Source organism: Muntiacus reevesi, chromosome 2 (genome assembly GCF_963930625.1).
Source record: "Muntiacus reevesi chromosome 2, mMunRee1.1, whole genome shotgun sequence".
In the NCBI taxonomy this organism is placed as follows: Eukaryota; Metazoa; Chordata; class Mammalia; order Artiodactyla; family Cervidae; genus Muntiacus; species Muntiacus reevesi.
Genome location: NC_089250.1, coordinates 189,829,427 through 189,853,545, shown reverse-complemented (window position 1 = coordinate 189,853,545; position 24,119 = coordinate 189,829,427). Strand labels below are relative to the sequence as shown.

Here is a 24,119-nt window from a genome sequence, read left to right as displayed (position 1 = left end):
GTCCGAGGGCCACTGTGACCCCCAAGGGCATCGCAGGCATGTTACAGTTTGAAATGCGCTGCTCTGAGCCACATGCTGTCAACTCTGGCTGCACCTGAGCAGTCTGGGTCTTGCCTCCAGAGATCCTGATGGAATTGGTCTGGAGGACGGTCTGGTCATCCCAGTTTTTAAAAGCTCCCCTGGTGACTGCCATGTATCTACGGCCAGGATTAAACAAAGCATGTAGCTCCTCAGCCCGGAGAATTCTTAATTAGATAGTTAGTTACATCTGAGCAACAGCGGGCAAGATTAACTCCAGAAAATGACTCTGTGCAGCCTTGTACGGAAGAAAAATTGACTTACACGGAACTGGGAAGCGCAGATACGGCTGGCCTTTCCTAAGGACTTACGCAGAGCACGCACTGTGCTCCACACTGGCCCCGCAGTATCTTTTGCGTGGTGTCTAGAAGGAGATCCTACCGCTGTCTCGGGTTTCTAGGTGAGAAGCATCAGGGGTGGAATGACCAGTTGAGATCACATCTGGAAGTGCAAGAAGCACTCTCAGGGCCCTCAGAGTGAGCGAGTGCCTCCCTTTTTCTGCACCCGAGGGGCCTCACCCACCTCACTCTATAGTCGAGTGCTACAGAAGCTGGACACAAGGGACTTGCCTGGTGGTCCAGTGGTTAAGAATCTGCTTGCCAGTGCAGGGGACACGGGTCCGATCCCTGTTCGGGGAACTAAGACCCCACACGCTGGAGGGCAACTAAGTGATAGTCACTCAGTCGCATCTGACTCTCTGCGACCCCGTGGACTGCAGCCCGCCAGGCTCCTCTGTCCACGGGATTCTCCAGGAAAGAATACTGGAGTGGGTAGCCCTGCCCTCCTCCAGGGGATCTTCCCAACCCAGGGATTGAACCTGGGTCTCCTGCCTTAAAGGCAGATTCCTCACCATCTGAGCCAGCAGAGAAGCCCATAAGCCTGCACATAACTACTGACCCCGCGTGCTCTAGAGCCCAGGTTTCACAAGAGAAGCCCCCAGAGCAACTAGAGAAAGCCGGCACAGCACAACAAAGACCCAGGACAGCCGAAATGAAAGAAAGAGGCTGGACTCAAGTCCAGGCTTGCCCTGCACTTCCTTCTAAGACCAGCCACCTTAACCAGAGCACAGGGAATTATCAGCCAAAAGGTTAAAGTCTGGGTTTATATGTTCCTCCCCTGACTTTCAGCCCCTAGAGGTTAGTCAGCTGTATCCTGTTTCTCTCTGATGGACCCAGCTCACTCAGAATAGGTGTCTGATGAGTGAATCAACAAATGAACAAATGGGTATTAACTGACCACCCATCCTTCGCTGGATCCCGGCAGCACTAAACTTCAGGAAGCCGGCTCCTCCTCCTGGGCCATCGCTTTGTCTCCTGCCCGGACACGCGGGTCTCATCCTCACTCTGTCCCACCCCGGGCACTCAGCTCTCCTCGGCTGCTCTGGGGGTCATCACTAAGGACCTGTTGGCTGCCGACAGGGACGTGCTGAGGAAAGACGAAGAGCGCAGCTCCCTCGGCTAATGAGACCCAGCGGGGTGAGAGAGCAGTGACCTGGGGACGCCAGCTTCCTGCTCAAGGAGAAGTGAAGGACAGGAGGGGCGGCGGCAGGGGGACACCAGGGGCTCAGTGGAGCATCCGTGTGATCAGGGTTCGGTCCCCGGCCAAGGACACCAAAAGAGAGGCCACGTGACCATGGACTGCAAGGCTGTGGGAACAAAATTCTAAAGGTACATTTACAAACTTGAAGACAAGAACGCAGAAAGGGTGAAAGCAGTGGTTCTCAACTGGGTGTGGACATTGTTTTAAAGCTCCCCGATGACTTGTAATGCATGGCAGAGGCTAAGCAACGCCAAAGTGAGGAGATGCTTTTGGTTACCAAGATGACAGTGTTACCAGCATTAAGTGAGTGGGGCCAAGGCTACAAACTGTCCTGAAAGACCAAGAGCAAACTACATCCTGCCCTGCTTTCCATCGTCCTGATGGCCCTTTACGTGAGTGAAAAGCTTATTTGTAAGAACTTCCTGGTGGTCCAGTTGCTGAGACTCCATGCTCACAATGCAGGGGGCCTGGGTTCAATCCCTGGTCAGGGAACTAGATTCCACAGGCCACAACTGAAAAGGCTTCCACAGGCCACAGTGAAAATCAAAGATTCCAAGTGCCGCTTAGAACTAAGACCAGTGCAGTCAAATAAAAAAATATATTTAAAAAAAAAAAAAACTTGTTTGTAATCTGAGCCTATCCTCAAATTAACTCTACACTGAACATACCAGTTTTTACCCTAGGGCCCACCCATGCTCTGTTCTTCCATTTTCTGTATTTCTTCTAAAGAGTGACTTCTGACCTGACCGCCTTTAAATCCTAACATGTGCATTTATAAGTAGGTGAGAGCACTTCACTGTTTGATGTTTTTCAGGCAAAGTCATAAACACCCCATATATATTGCAATCTACTTTGTATTATAAATTACTTCCCTATTACTTCTCCTTCAGATTAGAGTTAGGGTGTTACACTGATTTTTTAAATTATTTGTGCAGGCAGCTATGAATTTCATTTCAGGATAGTATAATAAAAGGGTTGATTTTTATTTTAAAGGCATACTGAGGCTGGTACTGAGAACTATAACTATACATCTAAGGAGGCCAAAGTGGCTGGACCAGGCGCTTGCTAACAAGGTCAACCTGTATCTGATGTAAACATCCCACACCAAGGAAAGATACGCAGGGACACTGGGATGACCTGAAGCCCAGACTTCACAATCACTCACAGGAGGGCGCCAGAATCTCTACATTGGGAAACCGACAATCTCCAAATGTGATGAGGAACTGAGCCCATGGCAGGGGACACCCACAGTATCTGCCTGACCACCACTCACCCCCAACTGATAGACCGAGCCCCCCAACTGTCCTTTTGAAGAAATGTCCCTGTCATTTGTTCTTGCTCCATGTGGCCATGTGAGGAAAAGCAAGCCAACCTCCTGGCTCCAGGGGGCATGTGTCGCAGGCCAGGAGAGCAAGGATAACACATCTTGCCAGGAAAATGAGTGAATCCCAGAACTTTCTCACGAGCTTTCAAGAAGACACGCTCTCCTTCCTCTGGGTACTGAGCCAACAGGATTTATGCCTAGTGATGCCTAGGGCTCCTCTTGTCACCATGCGAGAAGCGCAGGACTGAGAATGAAGCTACAACCAAGGGAAAGAAGGGGAGGTACAGAAGGACATGGATCCCGCATGACACCTCCCCCAGGGTCCCTGGGTCCAGCTGGGCAGAGCGCTGGCTCTTCTCCAAATCCGTCAGCTACACAAGCCAGTCAAGGGCACCTCTTCACAAGCCAGTTTCTGGTGGGTTTCCATCGCCTCACACTGAAAGTTCTCAGCCTGCCTCTCCCTGCCAAGCTGTGTGTAAGCTTTACCCTCAGGCTGTCTCCCTCATGGTGGTAAAATGGCTACAGCAGTTCCAGCCTCTATACCTCACAGCACGTGTTCCAAAGGGAGCCACTCCAGTCATCCAATAAGCAAAAGACCATCTTCTTCCAAAGCCCGAGCAAACCTCAACCACATCTCCATGGCCAGAATTAGAACTTATGCTCATCTCCTGAACTAAATCCAAGTTGGGTCAAGCCATGGTTACCTGAACCAATCATTTCAGAAAGAAGATGGAATTATCTTGACCAGATTAGACAGATCAGAGCTGATGCCTTGGTGTTTGGGAGAGTTCAACCCCCAAAACCAATCAAGAGGGAAAAAATTCTTTTAAACCAAGCCATGTATGAATGTGATAGTAGGTGTATAAAGAAAGCTGAGCACCGAAGATTTGACGCTTTTGAACTGTGGTGTTGGAGAAGGCTCCTGAGAGTCCCTCAGACTACAAGGAGATCCAACCAGTCCATCCTAAAGGAGATCAGTCCTGGGTGTTCATTGGAAGGACTGCTGTTGAAGCTGAAACTGCAATACTTTGGCCACCTCATGCGAAGAGGTGACTCATTTGAAAAGACCCTGATGCTGGGAAAGATTGAGGGCAGGAGGAGAAGGGGACGACAGAGGATGAGATGGTTGGATGGGCATCACCGACTCAGTGGACATGAGTCTGGGTAAACTCCGGGAGTTGGTGATGGGCAGGGAGGCCTGGCGTGCTGCGGTCCATGGGGTCGCAAAGAGTCAGACACGACCGAGCAACTGAACTGAACTGATGGCTGATTCTCTAGCATGGGAAAAATAAAAGGGATAGCTTTTCAGGAAGAGATACTACAGCAACTCTTCTAATGAGGGAACCCCACTCTCAGTTCCCTTCCCAACTCCCAGGTCACAACCATAGGCTTTTAGAATCAGGCAGCAAAGTAAATGCCAATCTTCTGAAAGACGTATGGACAAAAACTGGATTCTGGTCTCCACTCATTCTGACTACAGCCTTGTTTTACATAATGGGTTTGAAATAGTCCTCCAGAGCATGTTTCTTTAATGACATAGAACTGAACATCAAAATGGACAATCACCAAGGACCTACCGTGTAGCACAGGGAACTCTACTCAATGCTATGTGGTAGCGTGGATGGGGGGCGGGGTCTGGGGGAGAATGGATACCTGTATATATATGGCTGTGGCCCTCTGCTGTTTACCTGAAACTACCACGGCATTGTTAATTGGCTATATCCCCACTACAAAATAAAAAGTTTAAAGTTTGAAGAAAAAGATTATAATGACCTAAAAAATATACTAATAAAATGCTGATGCTGTAAGGAAGAAAACAACAGAACTGAAGGATGGGACATCATGAAAGAAAGACAGAAGTCTCCCTTTTTCCGTCTCATGCATGACTCTGCCCTTCTGGCTTTGGGACTTGAGTTCTCGTTTCCATGGCTCTGCCAGCACGTGGGTTTGCCCTTGAGGGACTGGTCACAGCCCAATCATGGTGGCCATGGGATGCAACAAGCTGACTCTCCAGGCCAGCGACATCTGCCCTGCTCTGGAGCCGCAGCGGGGCAGTGGTGGGGTTATTCCTGCCAAAGCACAGGGACAGAATGGAGAGGAGGAAGACCCGGCCAAGGAAGACTGGGGCAGTGCTGTCCCAGGGGAGGTATGACAGGCAGCCTTCAGGGTGGCCCCCGAGACCCTTGCTTCTTGGTAATGACATCCACGTGTAGACCCCTCCCATGCTGAACCAGGCTTGAGCTGCGTGACAGCAGAACTCGGCAGATGTGACTGTGCGTCATTTCCGGGATTAGGTCACAAAAGTCACAGGGGCTTCTGGGTTGGGTGTGCTCCCTTGCTCTTGGGTTACTCGCCCCGGGAAGCCAGCTGCCAGGTTGTGAGCAACCCTACAGCGCAGTCCACGGGGCAGGGAGCCAAAGCCTTCTGCCAACAGCCACACGAGTGACCCTCCACCCCAGTCAAGCCTTCAGATGACCGCAGCTCTGGTTAACGCTTGACCACAACCTCACGAGAAACCCTGAGCCATTCCCACATTCCCAACTCATGGAAATTGTGGAGGATCCTCAACATTCCCTGTTTTAAGCTGTCAAGTTTGGAGATCATTTGTTACATAGCCGGGGGTATCTACTACAAAAACAGCAGAGACCGGGACCGTCCCTGGTGGTCCAGTGGTTAAGAAACCACCCTACAATGCAGGGGACGCCAATTCGATCCCTGGTTGGGGAACTAAGATCCCATACTCTGTGGAGCAACTAAGCCCATGTGTCGCAACTACTGAGCCAGTGTTCCACGAGAGAGTCCGTGCACCACAGCGAAAGGGCCCATGTGACACAGCAGAGCTCCGCGTACCTCAACTAAGACCTGATGCACCAAACAGACTGACAAATAAATAGAGCAGAAACAGAAGCGCCCCCCACAACACCCCCACAACCCAGGCCGCTTGTTTCCCTCAAAGGTACTTCTGCTCAGCTAATGTGTGTTTTCTTTCTGCTCAGCCTATGTCATAGGCTGAGCTTTTTGGTTTTTTTAATTGAAGTACATACAGTGGATTTATAATATTGTGTTAGTTTCTGCTATAAAGCAAAGTGATTCAGTTACACACACACACACACACACATACACACATTCCTCTTCATATTCTTTTCCATTTCCTACCCTGTTCATCACAGGATATGGAATATAGTTCCCTGTGCTTAAACAGTAGGACCCTGTTGAGCTTGAGATTTCTTACTTCCACAGGAATTAAGACAATCCATTATCCAGGGAGGAAGACTGACTGATCCTGAACCGCTACTGATGACAAGAACTCCGCCTGGGAAGGCGCAGATGCTTGGCGCCACAAAGGCACTTGGCTGCTTATACGACCTTGCTCTTTGTTGAGCCGTGATGGCGTGAAAGGAAAGCCATTAATTTTGAGCAAAATGAACGTGTAATAAGACGCTTCATCTGCTCAGGGATGTTCCCATTTCACAACTCTACACTCAGGGCCAGGAAGACACACATACAACCGAACACGCTTCTCAGCAATACAGCAAAAATAATTTCATTGTCCTGAGTCTGAAATAGCCTAATTCTTAATTATTTCTGCACCACTGCCGTTAAAATACAACTTTTGATTAGGCAAGGTTTCTTAGTAATAATACAATTACTATCCTAGAGAAAAATGATAATGATAGGTAATGTGTTTGAGCATTTATGAAGCCCATTCTCTCATTTTATCATCTAACCACTCTATGAGGTAGAGTTCTCTTATCTTCATTTTATAGCCAAGGAAACAGAGACAGTTAAGTAACTTGCTCAAGGTCACATAGCTAATAAGTAGCAGAGCCATGAATGGACCCTCAGGATCCAATGCCAGAATCAGTACCACCAACCACTAGGCTAAACTACCTGCATTATGAAACCCGCCACCCGGACGCTCGGAGACCAAGAAGAAGGCTGCCCTGGTGCAGCCGTGTGGGGCTCGCCCCCAGCCTGTGACCCTCCACACCCTGCCTGTGACCCATGGATGACAGCAGTCCCAGGCCATCAACCACAGCTGACCACAGGGACCCACCATCTGACAACACGGACAGCCGCTCTCCTGCGGCCAAAAGTAGAAACCTCTGACAGCTGGCAGAAGTCTGTCTGCAACGTCAGCAGTCGAATCTTTCAAAACATGTCCACTGCTCCGTCCGCTTTCATGCCGTTTTCTCCTAAAGGGTCTGCCCGATTTATCCAAGCTCCTTCTACCTGCAAACTGCAGAATTTCAGGCACCTTAAACCTTCAGCTGTGTGTGTGTTCAGTCACTAAAGTCGTGTCCAACTCTTCTGTGATCCCGGGGACTGTAGCCTGCCAGGCTCCTCTGTCCATGGGATTTCCCAGGTAAGAATACTGGGGTGGGTTTGCCATTTTCTTCTCCAGGGGATCTTCCTGACCCAGGGATCAAACCCACGTCTCCTGCACTGGCAGGCAGATTCCTTACCCCTGAGCCACCAGGGAAGCCCAAACTCTCAGCTACCCCACTGTTTACCTGCGGAAACCAGATTACAGAAGAGCAAGGTTAAGAAGTTACCTTTTTCTATTTCATTCATGGGCTAAAGAAAATTTATCCCCAAATTACCATATACTCAAAACACATTTACTGTAAAACACACTTCAGTCCCTCGCTGGACTTTCACATACACTCCTCAGTGGGCCCTCTCGGGGGATAACACCATCCTGTCCATGTCATAAACAAAGAAACGCACGCCTGTGCAAGTGAAGTGGTTCAGACCCAACACCCAATTTGCAAGCAATGGAGCAGCAACTCGAAGCTGAGCTGGCTCCTGACACAATAAAAAATGACAGAGGACGGAAGTCTGTCTGTCTTCAGTGATTCAGAACCCGGGTTTCCACAGACTACAGTCTTTATTGAGAACATAAAACACAATCGCACCATGGAACCCTGGCATGGCCAGGTAAGATGGGGGCCAGGTGAGAAAATGCCAAATTACACACCTGGGGCTTGTTTCTGATGCTCTGGATATGTCATTTTCAAATGTGAATGCAGGGGAGAAGTTCAAATTAAAATTAAACACAGGGGGACTTCCCAGTGGTCCAGTGGCTAAGAAACTGCCTTCCAAGGCAGGGGACGCGGTTGTGGAGCAACTATGCCCCTTTGCCACAACTACTCAGCCTACACGCCACAACGAAGACCCATCACAGCCAAAAAATAAACAAGCATGGGATCACACTGCCAACCTCCCGTTACATATAGGTAACAATTACATTAGTGTCACTCACAACAGCTGACAGCGCGGGGATGGTAATGCTGCCACTGTCGAGTTTCCTTAGCCCTGGGCTCCCCCACCCCATCCCCCAACAAGACAGATGCAACTCCCGGTCTATTTTTAAAGTAGTTTTAAAGAATCCATATAGTCAAAGCTATGGTTTTTCCAACAGTCATGTAAAGATGTGAAAGTTGGGACCATAAAGAAGACTGAGCGCCAAAGAATTGATGCTTCTGGACTGTGGCGTTGGAGAAGACTCTTGAGAGTCCCCTGGTCTGCAAAGGGATCAGGCCAAGTCAATCCTAAAGGAAATCAACCCTGAATATTCATTGGAAGGGCTGAAGCTCCAATACTTGGGCCACCTGATGCAGAGAGCCGACTTACTGGAAAAGACCCTGATGGTGGGGAAGATTGAAGGCAGGAGAAGAAGGTGACGATAGAGGATGAGACAGCTGGATGGCATCACCGACTCAGAGGAGTTCAGCAAACTTTGGGAGATGGTGAAGGACAGGGAAGCCTGGCGTGCTGCAGTCCATGGGGTCGCAAAAAGTCACACATGACAGAATGAACAACAACAAAAGAACAACCAGTTAAAGTGCTTTATCTTACATAAAATGGGGAAAAACTCAAATGTCCAGCAATCTGAAATGGTACATTCATATGGTACATTAGCTCAATTAAATGCCAGGCACATCCAGGCACATAAAAATGGTGACTATGAAGCTTTTACTATGGTAGAAGGACACAGCCTAGGAAGTGACGGGCTGGAGATTTCAAGTAGAGCCCATAAAAATATGTTTACATGTGACAAATTCAGTAAAATCTCATTAAGGCAGTTGGAGCTTGGGGGTGGGGGGCGGGGTTGCTTTACAGTTTTCTTTAATTAGACATAAACAAAGTCACAGAAAAGAAAATAAGATGACTCAATTATAAAGAGGTTCAACCATACTCTGAATCAGAGAAATGAAAAATATTTCGCCAGCACTGCTTTCACTTGTGACTTTATCAAAGACCCCCAAAGGTGGATCCACCAGAGGCAGGGCTGTGCTGGGGGAAACCCAGCCCTCATTAAAAGCAGGTTGATGACCTTTATCCAACTCAGAAAGCACTCTGGGGACTTCTCTGGTGCTCCAATAGCTAAGACTCCACACTCCCAATGCAGGGGCCCAGGTTCAGTCCCTGGGCAGGAACTAGACCCCACAGGCCGCAACTAAGAGTTCACATGCCACAATTAAGATCAAAGATCCTATGTGCCACAACTAAGACTAGGCATAGCCAAACAAATTAAACAAATAAATGATGAGGAAAGAAAAGAAAAACACAGTGCTTTGACCCAGCAATTCCACTTCCAGTGTATTTCTGGCAAATACACTCATACAAGGACACAATGACAACTGCGAAGATAATCAGAAGTAGAAAAAGGCTAGAAATGACTCAAACGCCTGGCTGCTGGCACATCAGCCAAATGGAACCTGGTATAGATGGATGGTGGGGTATCAGGGCCGTTAGAAAGATGGCAGGTCTGTGTACCCAGCGCAGGACGGTCTCTAAGCTGTGAAGGGAGTGTGGTGGAGGATACGGGACCATCTGTATCAAGGAAGAAAGAGAGGAGAGGAAGGAGATGAGAAGAGAAAGTTCATATATATGAATGCTCGCATCTGCTCGCGTAAACAAGGGGCATCTCTGGGAGGTGACGCTGCCCACCCTCCAGGGGTGAGCCAGCGATCACAGAGTTTAACCATTCGTGACTTTTGTATTTTGAACCATGTGCATGCATACTATTTAATACTTACTCAATATCTAATAAGTTAAAATTTCAGCTATGTCAGTATTATTTCCATTTGTCACTTTAAATGAGTAAGTGCTGAGGACAGGTGTGCTTGGGGGCTGGCCAGCGCCCCCCCAGCCCCTCCGCCCCCTACCTCGCCAGCGCCTGGACCTTCGTGACGTGCCGCTCCTCTTGCTCAGCCACCTTCCGCTTCAAGGTGTCGACCTCCTGGCGGAGCGCGGCCGAGTGCTCCATCTCACTGTCAAGCAGGTTCCGCAGCGACCTGGGAGGAGGAGGAGATCCCACCTGTTCAGAGGCTGCCAACCTGGAGTTCACAGAGTCAAGTCCTAGTTCATTCATCTTCCACAAGGCTCTGCAGAAACCGCAGTTCACGTCCATCTCGTACAAACTGCTTTGAGAAGCTACCCAATTCTGCTCGAGCCTCTGCGTCCTAATTAGGATGAGCCCCGGGGAACCACCGGAGGCCTGGCTCTGAGAGCCTGTGGGTTTGGTGGTTTAAACCAAGGGAAAACAATGAGTTGAGCCAATCCCAAGCACACCCCCTCCCAGACATCCCACACTGAGGTGTGCATGCTCAACTGAGACATTTCAGCCCGCCACACTACATATGAGATTTAATAAAGGAGGGGCTCCCAGGACAGGCAAAAAAAAAAAAAAACCACCGGAGCCACAAACACAGAAGACGGGCTCCAGTTATCTGATGGACGACGGAGTCTCATTTCTCCTTTGCCCACAATCTCCCACAAAGCACCCTTCACCCTTGCTCCGTCGCCACCTCCAGGTTAAACAAGCATACAGCCTGTCTTACTGAGATGAATAACTTGACATTGCAATGAACGTGTTTTATACTCTATCTGGAGCATGTTCACTCTGCAAACACATTCGCTTGAATATCTGTCATCTTTGGTCTTAAATAGCAGAGAAGACAGCGGCTCTTCCAGAAATAACCACAAGTTACCACCTAGAATTGAGTCTGAGCAGGGTTCTGGTGACCATCTATGGACCTCAAATGGCTATTTCTTGAAAACATTTACTAACATGGGTGCGGCTGCCTCCTAAATCTGGAAGACACTTGCTATGAGACACCAGACCACAAGCGGCAGTGTCTGAGCCATCCCACCCCTACTGCTCACTGAACCTCCGCTCCAAAAACAAACACGGCATGTTTCAATGCTCCTTGGAAGTTTTGAAAAAATTCCCCTCTTGGGGCCTGGAAATCCCCCCAACACAAACTGGGTGTGATTTTTTTTCTCTCTCTCGCTGGGAAGGAGAAGAAATGACCCGATAATGACTATTGCTCTTTATAAGGTAAGACAAAACCTATGGTTTTTTCCCCAAGATAATGGTTCCAGCTGGAAAAAGGAAAAAAGCATCCTGCAAAGTCCACAGTCTGGCACTGAGATTTACTTTCACTGGAAAAATCACACTGTCTGAAGACTCCTTTTTAAAAACACTTGTTTTTCCAAATCACATTTGTTTGCTCTTTTATGTTTCCATAAAGGATGAGGGAGAAGCTTGCCAAGCAGGGCCCAAAGCAAGTTTTAAAAAGGAGAATCAGAATGCACATCCCCAGGGACACAATTCCTGCTCAGGGGGCAAGCATAAGAGAGTGGCATGAGCGTGCACACACGTGTGCACACGCGCACACACACCCCTACTCCCTGATCCCCAGGCCGGCAGACTTGTGCTCACAGAGACTCTGCAGATAACTGCAGGCAGACCCCTCTACTGACCAGCTTGTAGCCCAGACCAGGTCCTGGCATTGGAGCGGCTCACGTTTGGGCGGCCAGACGGTAGCAACACAGCTAATAGCTGTCTGGTATCCAGCCCTGGTTTCAACAGGGAATCAAAATGAATAAAACCCTTCGGCCTCTCAGTGTCTGCAACAGGGCTTTGGGGAAAATCAAAAGACTCCGTGCGCCATCTTCCTATAGGTATCCCCAATTTGAGAAAAAGTTAAGTACGCTAGTGCTTGGAAAGTGATGGACAGAACCTCAATGAAGTAAGGTTAGCTGCTGCTTAAGAGGGACTCAGGGTGACAGCTATGAGGATGGAGCGTCACTTCAGATGGTTGTACATATCTGTGAATACGCTAAAAACCACTGAATAAATAGGTTTTATGTTTTATATGATATTTAAATTATATAATCTATGAATTATATGATATGTGAATTATATCTCAAAAGCTATTTTTTTAAAAAAAAGAATTAAAAATTAAAAGACTGCTTTAAAAATTCTCAGTTTGTTCTAAGATAGTGTGTGATCGTTTCATTCCTTATTAACACTCAAGCCACATTATATATACTAAAGTGGTACATCCCAGAATGGATACATGTATATATACGGCTGAGTCCTTTTGCTATTCACCAGAAGCTATCACAACACTGTCAGTTGGTTCTACATAAAATACAAAGCTGAAAAAATAAAGTAGTACATCTCAGAACAAAAAATCAGAAATCACTGGTCACAATTCTGCCCCTGAAGCAAAACTTCCTTCACGGTGATCTTCTCTCTGCCCCAGAGGCAGGATTTCCACGAAGGAGCGACCCCTCCAGCCCTGGCACTGGATACCTGTTCTCTTCTTCCAGCTCATCCTTCCTGTTCATCATGGCCACGATGGCTTGTCGCAGCTCACCTAAGGGAAGAAAGCCAAGTCCAAATTAACCGGCAGATCCCGCCTGCTACACCGCCCCTCACCGGTCTGGATTATGTGCTATTTAGGGCCACTTGTCTAGACAAGTTCCCTTTTCCCTTTCAAAAATAATTCCTATACAGTCTAGGAGATCCAGTCGGCTCAGTCAATCACTCTTATTAGCCACCCAGAATCCAGAGGGAGGGCAGGGTGAGGAGGAATGTGGAGGCGTTTCCTTGGTGAACGTAACCAGCCACTAAGGAAGTTACAGACTGGTGACTGCTGAGTGCTTCTCCAAGTCCCTGCTACCAGACAGCATCCGCTTTGAACACTGATATGTTCCCAGTTAGAGCCAGTTACCAACCACAGGTCAGACAGCAGATCTCATGAAACGGACTTCATGCTCCTGCGTGTTCAGTCATGTCTGACTCTTTGCGACCCCGCGGGACTGTAGCCCACCAGGCTCCTCTGTCCATGGGATTCTCCAGGCAAGAATACTGGAGTGGGTTGCCATTTCTTCCTCCAGGGGATCTTCCTGATCCAGGGGTCAAACCTGCATCTCCTACATTGGCAGGCGGACTCTTTCCACTGAGCCACATGGGAAGCCCAACTGACTCCATGCTGACACAGACATGTTCAAGGTTACTGAGAGATCTGGTCTTCTTGCGCTGACTCCCATATACTGTGAAGGGGGACAGGGGCCCCTCCAACACACAATTCATAATTACTTACAGGAGCAGCTCCCCTGACATCTTCAATGTGGGAAAGCAATTACTGATAGAGAATCACACCTTTAAATTCAATAAGCATCCAAGTTTTCTATCTACAGCAAGCTTATCTGTTGTCACTGTCCACCCATGGTGGACTATTTACCATAACACTCAGATCTCAAGCCCAGGAACTTGTGAATTTCCCCCGGAAAGCCAGTTTTATTTTTTTCCCCTAACCAATCCTCTTAGAACTGGCTGCAAAGAAGCTCACAGCCAAAGTCTCACAACCGAACTCACACATCCAGTGCAACCCCTTGGCCATGTGGCCACCACAATGCGCCCTAACCCTCCCTCTGATCACCAAATTGTCTTTCCACCTGGGGCCAATTTACATATAACCCGTTTCACTCTATTTTTTAAACTGTTTTAATATGCTGCTTCAAGTCCTCTTTTGGAGAGAAGTATGGTTTGCTGGTATCCTTTTTTTAGCTAAAATTCAAACTCTTCTACTTGTCAAGCTCTGTTCAAAGCCCACACTGGCGTTATCTCGTTTACTCCTTTACACACATCTAAGCAACATTACCCCACATTGTTGGTGTACAAATGAACTGGGGAGGAGGAGGAAATAGGGGAGGATGAGGACAAGATAAATAGGTGGTCCCTCTGTCCCCTTACTCTCGGGGTGCCTAGGCGGAAAGAGGCCCAAAGACGCTGAGGCAAGAAATGGGTCCCAGGAGCCATGCTGTCCACAGGCGGCCACGGAGAGGGCAGAAGCCCATCATCCAGGTCTCAGAGGAAGGGAGGGAAGGATGAGGAATCACGAGGGCTCCTGCTCAGCCTTTGGGTCAAAAATTAGGCCCTCCCCTGTCTTTTCTGACCCAGAACAGCCACGTCAGCATCACAAGAACCCAGTTAGGAGGTCGACGCCTGGCTTCCCCATCACACCTATGACGGTGTGAAATCTGCGAGTCACATGGTAAGGAACCAGGCCGTCTAAGGTGCTGGTGACGAGGAGGGTCTGAGGCGTCCCTCTCCTGGGGTCAACCAAGCTGTAGCCAAGGAAGATTCGAAATTCACTGGGTTGACGCAAACTTACTGAGCACCTACAAGGCCGAGGAGCTGCTCTTGGTGCTGTGGGTAAAGAGCGAACAGAGAAGACCAAAGTCTCTGCCGGCAGGAGGCAGGCCCCCTCCCTAGGAGGGGAGACACACCAACAAACACCGAACAGATGGGACAACGAGACACGCTGGGAGGAAAGCCAGGCGGGGTGCAGAGACAGGTGGTGGGGAGGGCTGTGCTGGGCAGGCCTCTCTGGGGGCCCCAGGGGAGAGCGGGAGCCCGTGTGCTGCTGGATGGAGGGAAACATTCCATGTGGCACACGGCACATGCAAAGGCCCTGGGGCAGGCGTGAGCTGGGTCACACAAGGCAGGCAGGGTGAGCAAGGAAGGGCCATGGGGCCTGGCGGCTTGAGGATTTGATGACAACTCCAGGGCCCGCCAGGCAAGTGCCCCGGGGACACAGTCTTGCTGGTGTCACAGACTGACTCTCCGGGAAGTGGTCTCCCAGTCCCTTCTGCCAGGCTCAAAGAGAAGATGTAAAGTCACAGCTGGCGCCCAAATGTGTCCAATTCCAACCTCTGCATTCGACCCCAGGAACCAGTGGTAATCACCACCATTCACTTGCAGCAATTAAGAACCACTATTTCATCAAAATATCACAGTGACATTAAGGCAGAAGAACCAACCTGAGACATCATGAAATAAGCTGTGCAACCACGCATCTTTCCATGTCAGAGCCAGGATGGAAGCCAAGGCACCCTACCAACAGGAGAGGACATGATATTCTTTGTCCAGAACCAGGGCCGCTGATGCTGGGAAAGACAGAAGGCAAAAGGAGAAGAGGGCAGCAGAGGATGAGATGGCTGGATAGCATCGCCAAGTCAACAGACATGAACTTGGGCAACCTTTGGAAAATAGTGAGGGACTGGGAGGCCTGGCATGCTGCAGTCCACAGGGTCACAGAGAGTCGGACACGACTGAGCAACTGAACATCAACAACACAAGCATCTACTGAGCACCTGCTCGCTGGCTACAAGGCCCCTTCCCCAGGAGAGAGCCAGGGAGGAGTGTCCTTAGCAGCATTTCTTAATGCAGGACAAACACACACAGTCACACGCGCCCACGAGGAGACAGTCTGTCTGACTTTGCAAGCTGAACAGGACCAGGTAAGGAGGGCCCTGGTTCTCAGCCTTGAACCAGGGTCTCGGCCTCTCTGAGCCTCTCTCTTGGGGGTGAACAGCACCCACCTTCCCCCCTCCCTGGAGTGCAGTAACCTTCGGAGGGGAAACCAGGCAAGGCGGTGCTGAGTAAAGACACTGCCTCTCACAGACAGTGGCAGAGAGCACTAACGACTTAGAAGAACTTGACATGACACTAGATTTCACACGTTTATGGTAACTGAAAACACTGGCAAATCTGTAAAAATAAAAACAACCCGGTAATCTAATTCCATGACACCATAGCCATGGGGGGAAAAAATTCAGACTTAACACATCATTGACGACCAGCTGGGAGAAGTCTCTTTGGTTCTTTATCTTCAAGAAACCCAGAGCAGGGGGCAAGACTGCAGCCGGCTGCTGGAGACCCAGGCTCGGGAAGCTGCTCCTTCACTCCAAGCCTTGAGTGACATTTGAGTCTTCTTACAAGGACTTCTGGAGGTCTCGACTGCCCCACGCTTCTTACAGAAGCAAAGGACTGGATATGTTGTTGTTCATCATTGCAACATGAGGTTAGAAGTGATAACTCTCTTTTTTTTTTTTTAACACCAACTATTTTATAAAGCAGTTTTAGGTTCACAGCAAAATCAAGAGGAAGGTACAGAGCTCCCCCATCTACCAGCAGCCCTTGCTCACGCACAGCCTCCCTCATTACCGACACCCACCACCAGAGCCAGACGTCCGTTACAAATGATGAACCCACACTGACACATCACAATCACCACTGTTACATCAGGCTTCGCCCGTGGGGTTGCAGGTTCCCTGCATCCAGAAATCTGTTCGACGCCATGAATCCCCCATGACAGTACCATCACAGTTTCACTGCTCTAAACATCCTCTGTGCTCCGCCCACTCATCTCCCTCCCCACCAAGCCCTGCTGAAATCTCTTAATCAAAGGGATCACGCCAGCCTTATGATCTGCAGAGTGTGCCACGTGCCTGCCTGATTTACACTAAAGAGCCATGTGCCCTGGATGTAAGTGGGATGAGAGCTCAGCAGGGCACACATGCCTGGTGCAGACATGCCCCCGGCCAGGGCGCCTGGCACCCTGGACCCAGCAGGGCAAAAGGCTCGGGTTCCGGGGCCCTTGGTCCCTTGGCTATGCCAAGCTTCGCCTAGAGGGAGCGGCTCACCACCCACAGGCACGATCCTTGTGCTGAGACGTGGGTGTCACACTCCCGCGTGGCGTCACCAATGCCTTTACCCGGCCTCACCTGCAGACAGCGATCCGCTTGGGCCAGAAGCCTCTGAGCCGGCCTCCCTTAGCACGCCCCCCAGTGATGGGGCTGCACTATTTTGTTCCTCCCCCTGAATGTGAGTGCCTCTCCCTGAATAAGACGCTAGCCCAACAGAGTTTTCCACTGTGCTGAGAACACGTCACCCGAGATCTCCCTCCTCATGGATGTTAAAGGCCATGTCTGAGCACAATGTCATCGCACACCAGGTCTCTGGAGCTGACCCGTGTAGCCTGAAGCTTGACACCCAGTGAAGAGCATCTCCCCACTCCCTCCTGCCCCAGCCCCTGGCAACCACCCTTCCACTCTCTGCATTTGAGTTCGACCATTAGATTCCTCATATAAGTGGAATTACGCACTGATTATCCTTCTGGATCCAGCTGATCTTACTTAACGTACTGTCCTCCAGGGTCATCCACGTTGTCACTTGTGGCAGGAATGCCTTCCTTTTTAAGGCTGAATAACACTCCAACGCATTGCTGTTTCATGGATTTCGTCATGTTCGCCACCAGCACCCCCCCATCCTGATCTGATGAAACTCATCTACTCAGGCCAGGATGAAAGGGACACCTCAACCAAGAAGCCCACCATGATTCCCCTATCCCTCAGCAAGCTGCAGAGTGTGCAACAGCTAACTGCCTCTGTCTCTTGCAATCACCTCACAACTTCTGTAAGGCACACAGCATGCCATGCCTCTGGGGTCCCCAGAGCTCTGACATGCCAGGCGCTTGTGCATGTGTGTGCACGCTCAGCCAGTCAGTCGTGTCTGACTCTCTGCGACCCCATGGACTGTAGCCGACCAGGCTCCTCTGTCCATGGGATTGTCCAGGCAAGAATACTGGAGTGGATTGCCATTTCCTTCTCCAGGGGATCTTCCCGACCCAGGGATTAAACCCACATCTCCTGCATTGGCAGGTGCATTCTTTGCCACAGAGCCACCTGTGAGGCCCACCAGGCGCGTGGTCATCGTTTATGGAAAGTAAGCGACGCAGAAAGACGACTTCTAGCTGGGCACAACACTGCTGAAACAGAGAACAAAGGCCCCGGCTGCCACGCGGCGGGCACGGCTTCGTCTAGCGACACAGGGGCGGGAGCCTCGTCTCATTCCTCACCTGATGCGGACGCGCAGAAACAGAGCAGGGGCCCACGTGGGAAAACCAAGCTGCCTGCAGGGCCCCAGGTCACCTTCCAAACCCTCTCTAAGGACAGAGATTGTGGACACTGTCCTGAGCAGGTCCAAGAGCTGCAGAGAGAGAAAGGGCTTCAGCAGGGACCTGCCAGGAAGAAGGAGGTCGGGTGGAGGGGCGGTAGCTTCCATTAGCTCCTCCAATAGCTTCCATTCCAACGACAGGAGCGGGACCCGTGGAAGGTTGCTACCACCAGGCCCTGGGGCCGGGGAGATCTGTGTTCAAGCCCCAGTTCAGCCATCTAACTGCTGGGTAACCTGGAGGGGGTTTCTGCCTCTGCGAAATACAAAAGAGGAATTCCCTGCAGGATGTAAGAGTAAATTAAAGCTCCCTGGGGGTGTCCACACCGCAGCAAATGCAAGGAGGTGGTTCAGGGTCCTGGCTTTCAGAGCACGATCTCTAGAGTCAGGTCTCGGGTTCAAATTCTGCCTCTGCAGCTGGGTAACCTTGGGCAAGTTACACACGCTCTCTGAACATCGATTCCTTTATCTATAAATGGGACCTTTTCGGTCATTATCTCACACGAGCATTATAACGACCCAACGCCCAGCACACGGAAAGCATTCAGTAAACGGTACTGATCACCGTAAATGAGTGCCTGGCCCTTCCGTGGCAGGGACAGGGACAAGGCAGCAGTGACTGCCCAGCACAGCTGGGTTCAGCCGAGCACATTTTCAGGAGTTACAGGGCTTACTGCGCTCCTGCGGACCTCAACCTTGGGAAATGAAAAAGGAGTTTTTTTTAAGTGGTCTACGCCCTAGGGCAGCAGACTAGATAATAGAATTTTATGAGCCATCAAACCAGCTCAGCATGGGCAACGTGGGAAATCAGACCCGGAGAGTGAGATGTCGGTTAGAGGGGACCGCAGAAGTGAGGTCGGGCCTCTGGGCTTTTATGCCTGGCATATCCATTTGGCTCAGTGGTAAAGAATCCACCTGCCAATGGAGGAAATGCAGGTTTGATCCCTGGATCGGGACGATCCCGTGGCGCAGGAAATGGCAACCCACCCCAGTATCCTTGCCTGGGAAATCCCATGGACAGAGGAGCCTGACAGGCTACAGTCCATGGGGTTGCAAAGAGTCAGACAAGACTTAGCAACTGACAAGAAAAACAATGTGGGGATCCCGAATACTGCCACTCGGAATTATGCAGCTGAAAAGTGTACAGTCTGTAGGGGAAAGAAAATTGGAGGAGGAAGGGTTTCCCAGGAGGACCTAGAAAACATGAATGCCCTTTGGGCAAAGAACAGCCATGAGTAGCTGCAATGAGACATCTTGGCCACAAGTGCACTTTGCAGGGGCCACAACTGGTTCACACAGAAGCCACAGAAGCAGGGGGATGAGCATCGCTGCTGAGTCACAACATCCTCCCATCACAACCCTTCCCTCCCTGGTCCCGCATGCTGTGTACCCCCAGACACAGGTCCTCTGTCAGCACCAACGTCTGAATGACAGAGGACAGAAACACAGGTCCGGCAGGACTCTGACACTGTGAATCTTCAAAAAGGATTGTCCCCTTAGTCTTCCCTAAGTTACCCTAACAGAACACTCCTGGTGATGGAGAACAAGGCGACAGCCTGAGAGCTGGTATCTTCCCCCAGCCAACACCTCCCCCCCAAAAAAATCGCTCTTTTGACAGGCTTCAACTTGACATGGGCATTCCAGGTGGCGCAGTGGTAAAGAATCTACCTGCCAATGCAGGAGATACAAGAGACCCGGGTTCAATCCCTGGGTCAGGAAGATCCTCTGGAGAAGGAAATGGCAACCCACTCCAGTATTCTTGCCTGGGAAATTCCATGGACAGAGAAGCCTGGCAGGCTACAGTCTAAGGGGTCACAAAGAGTCAGACACAACTGAGCAAATGAGCGCACACACACACTTTATATGCATTCACTTTGCTGACTTTTCTGGGATAGGTAACACCAAGGGGTTGATTTTCCTACATCATGTAAACAATCTACTTTCTCCAAGCTCATGGACACACATCAGCAGAAGTGCCGCCTAGCTTGTAATTTTCCCTCCTCTCCAGGCACGCGCATCCAATGATTTGTTTAGTCTCTACCATGGTGAGTCCCTTCGTCTTTATTACCTGCCACCGCACATGTTTCGAGGGACAGCAGCGCAGTCTTTCTGCGCTGCAGCCTCTGCAGCACCCGGCTGAGTCAGGGGCTCTCCCTCCTAAGGCTGAAGGGCAAAGACAAGAAATGTTTCATGTTTGGCTTCGGAGAACTGAACAGCAAATCCAGTCAAAAACACAGGGAGAATGTTAACCACAGGAAATCAGTCTGGGTTAAAGGGCATTTGGAATCACTGCAGAAAGGATGGTTGTTTAGTCGCTCAGTCGTGTCTGACTCTCTGCGACCTCGTGGACTATAGCCCACCAGGCTCCTCTGTCCATGGGATTCTCCAGGCAAGAATACTGGAGTGGGTTGCCATTTCCTTCTCCAGGGGATCTTCCCAACCCAGAGATCAAACCTGCATCTCCTGTATTGGCAGGCAAACTCTTTAACCGCTGAGCCACCTGGAAAGCAAAAGGGATGAATTGGTTCATAAATGTCGCCAGGGAAGGGAACCATTTTGGGAGCAAGAAACAAGACTTAAATCTCTGTTGTTACTATATATCAATATAAAGTTCAGAGAGAGTAATTTAAATACGTGAAATGCAGCAATAAAAACAGTATAAACATGGAAACACATTTACACCATCTTGCAGCAACAGCGGCCCATCTCAATATGCAAGCGAAGAACAAGTCGATTAAGGAAATGATAGTTTTGTTTTTTTAACTTTTGTACCTTGAAGGCCAATCTGACAGAAAACTGGTCCATTGTGGAAACTAAGCTCTTCAAGGCAGCGAACGGGCAGAGTAGGAAGAACACAGGTTTTCTAATCAAGCCCCAGAGCCCACCAGTCTCCTGGGCCCCTTCTCCCTCTCCATTCCCACAGCTGGAAAAAAAAAAATGGCACTGGTACAGCCAGCCGCATGGGACAGGGCGGGGGTGCAGCACCAGTTTCACTGGGTCACAGCCCTGCCATCCGTTCTCAAATTGTCTGTCCTGTGGGCATGCCGCAGCGGCAGAACTGAGCTATAGGGATGCAGTCTACAGGGCCGCACGGCCTAAACCACTGACCACCAGGCCTTTACAGAAAAGACGAGAAGGCCCCCAGGAGCTCCGGCCCCCGCTCCCCACCACAGCCTCCTCCCACGCGGGCCCTCCATGGTTAGTGTGCGGCCTGCCAGACACGGCGTCGATGGTGGGGCCCAGTGGCTGGAACCGTTCACAGACTATCATAGATGCAACACAGCAGGGACCCGCTGCTGTCTTAGACACTGCGGATCCCGCTTGCCTCTTCACTGGTCCCCTCGGCTTCGCCTCTGTCCCTCCGGCGGGCCCAGCTCGGCCCCCTGCCCTACATCATCTTCTACCTACGACAGTTCCCTGGAGGTGAGCCAGCCAAGGGCTTGGAGCTCTGGGCGTCTGCAGGTTGAAGGCAGTGCTGAGACCCAGGGTGGCTGGCCGACTCTGATAGAGACTTACAGAAGTTTGGGATGGGCCACCGTCTCTGATCAGGGATACAGGAGGATGGGAGCAGAGGCGGCTGACCTGAGCACAAATGGTTCTAACTCGCTCCGCCAGGATCCGCCTGCTGAGAGCTTAGCCGAGGACAGGGCGCTGGGCCCAGTTAGTCGCCAGGTGCAGAGGCCTCGCCAGGGACATGTGAGATGCAAGCCCCAGACAGAAACCCAAAGAGAAAAGCCAATAAAGCCCCTTAGGGTGGGGCAAGACCACTCAGCGCAGATAGAAGGCTGAGTTTTGGCCAAGTGGCTGGCATCGGAGATGTCACGCATGAGCCACAGAGCCCTGTGGCCTGGCAATGGGACAGGGGAACCCAGACTCTGAACAGAATCCCCGTTGAGCTGGTCTGGTCTCTGGCCAAACTAGTACTGCCAAGAGAGCTCTCTGGATCAGCCAGCAGAGACTGAGCGGCCCCAGGAATGAGGCAGGCAGGCAGGAACCCAGCAGCCAGGCCGCCAGGAGCCCCCATCACCTCCCCTCTGTGGTTCTCACCTGAGAGGTTCTAAGTTCCAGCCCCACAAGTCAAGGAGAGCTCGTGATCCCTACTCTCCCTAAGCCCCAACACACCTTGTCCATCCTCACCACAAACGCTTCACCCATCAGGATGAGCTCGGCCTTCTGCAGGCGTGGCTGGCAGAGCTCCACCCCAAAACCTGGGGGCACCCTGAGAGCAGGGACCCCGGGGCCCAGCCCGGCCCCTGGGCACGGCACCCATGAGACTAGGAGAACGAACCCAAGGCTGGATGAATAAGTGGATCATTAATCAACGAGCGAGGGACTGACTGACGCCCATTGCTAGAATCTGCCCCTCGCCTCCTGGAACCCAGCACGGGATAGGCTGGGCAGAAATGTCAAGCGTGTTTAATAATAAGTTCAAGGCCTCACTTAGAGGAACTAACTACCAGTTCACGGCTGCAATTTCCTGCCCCAGTGACGGGGATTCAGACTCACTTTTTTCCAACAGGTGGCTCATGAATGGATACACATAGGAAGGAAGAGATGGATTCTTATATATCGTGACTATGACCTAGAACTGGGCGAGCCTGCAAAACCATTCCCCCGCCCCTGTCGACACACGAACCCCCGACTTGAAACAGATGAGCAGAGCAGGGGCCAGCCACCAGTGGCCAAGCACCCGAACAGAAACAAAGACATTACAGGGAATGCTCCACTCACACAATGAGGGTGGGCGTCAGAGGCTGCTTGAAACAGTGAATTTAAGGGAGGGGAAGAGAGCCTTCGCACCTGCAGTCCACAAAGGCCTCCCAGGAGGGAAGCTGTCTTGAGATCAGCTGATCTTTAATTCCCTTTTCAAGATTAAAGGGAGAAAACTGGATGGCTGCAGCTAGACATCTGGGCGTGTGCACACATGTGCAAGAATACGCACGCGCTGGCTCCCATATACATAGATCTGGGTAATAATTCTTTGGCTTTATATAGCCTCTTTTTTCAAAGACCTCAAAGAGCCTTTACAAACACTCCCCTGGGGCCCGTACGTGGTGATATTTAAAGAGAGGGCTCGTGAGGGCACATGCACAGAAATAAACAGTGAGTGCTCTTCTGTGGATATATAGTTAACCTACGCCGCCATTCTCCAAACTTATAACCGCTTTTTATATCTTTTTCTGACTACCCACTCCCGTTCCTTTTATCTCGAAGAGAAAGGATGAACTATATTGAGCTCCAAAACATAACTTTTTAAATCTATCTCGGGCCCATTCGAGCTCTTTGTTCTGTTTCTCCTTCCTGCCTCCCCTTTCCCCTGCCCACCCAGAGTTTCTGTTTTGCAGTTGGTTATGAAAAAATTAAAATGCCTCAGGATATGTTCCCAGCATTCAGATGGCCGGTGGCTGCTACGCGTCGTTTCCTGTATACCCAGCAAGGCGAAAAGCACTTAAAATACACAATCTCACTGAATTCTCACAACCTCCCTGAGAAGCAAAGTGTACTACGCCTTTTATGTGCGTGAGGAAACGGAGGCCCAGGGAAGCGAAGGGCCTTGCCCCGGGCCACACCACCAGACCCAGATATGGTCAGGTCCCCCAGGAGCCTGTCCCCGGCTGTGCTGCCAGCACCAGGCCTAGCCATTCCCTAGGACGAGCGCACACCCTCAAGACTCAACCAGCTCCCAGTGTACAGCCTCCAGCAACTCTCCCAACCTTCCTTTGCCCTCCCCAGGAAAATCAGGAATCTGATGAAATCCTGTCCCCTAAGCCCTTACCCCATCCCCACTTTAAAACAATTGTTTCTACATAATCTGGAAATGAGAAGAAAAGGTTTGAGAAGCCCATGCAAACAGAATGAGAACTACAAGGAAATCACAAGAGATAAGAAACATATCTTTCAACATCTTGATAAAGTTTCAATATCTTGATAAATTTTTGTGAACTTCTCCATATGTGTAATGGTGGGCTTTCTCACTGCACTCTCTCACACACAAGTGTATGCGCGTGCACACACACAGTGTTTCTTTATAGTGACTTGGAAAGCAAGTTGTTTAGGCAGGGGTCCCCAAATTAG

At 50.4% G+C, this 24,119-nt stretch overlaps 1 protein-coding gene across 2 annotated transcripts in view; it reads right to left on the bottom strand.

Moving 5' to 3' along the window:
* Positions 1–24,119, bottom strand: part of SNX29 (sorting nexin 29) — a 576,513-nt gene that overhangs the window by 427,577 nt on the left and 124,817 nt on the right. For both annotated transcript variants that reach the window (XM_065924349.1, XM_065924350.1), the window contains exons 12-13: positions 12,555–12,618; positions 10,117–10,245 (exon numbers count right to left, since the gene is read on the bottom strand). In XM_065924349.1, coding sequence (XP_065780421.1) covers positions 10,117–10,245; positions 12,555–12,618 — 193 coding nt within the window. The remainder of the gene's footprint in view (positions 1–10,116; positions 10,246–12,554; positions 12,619–24,119) is intronic.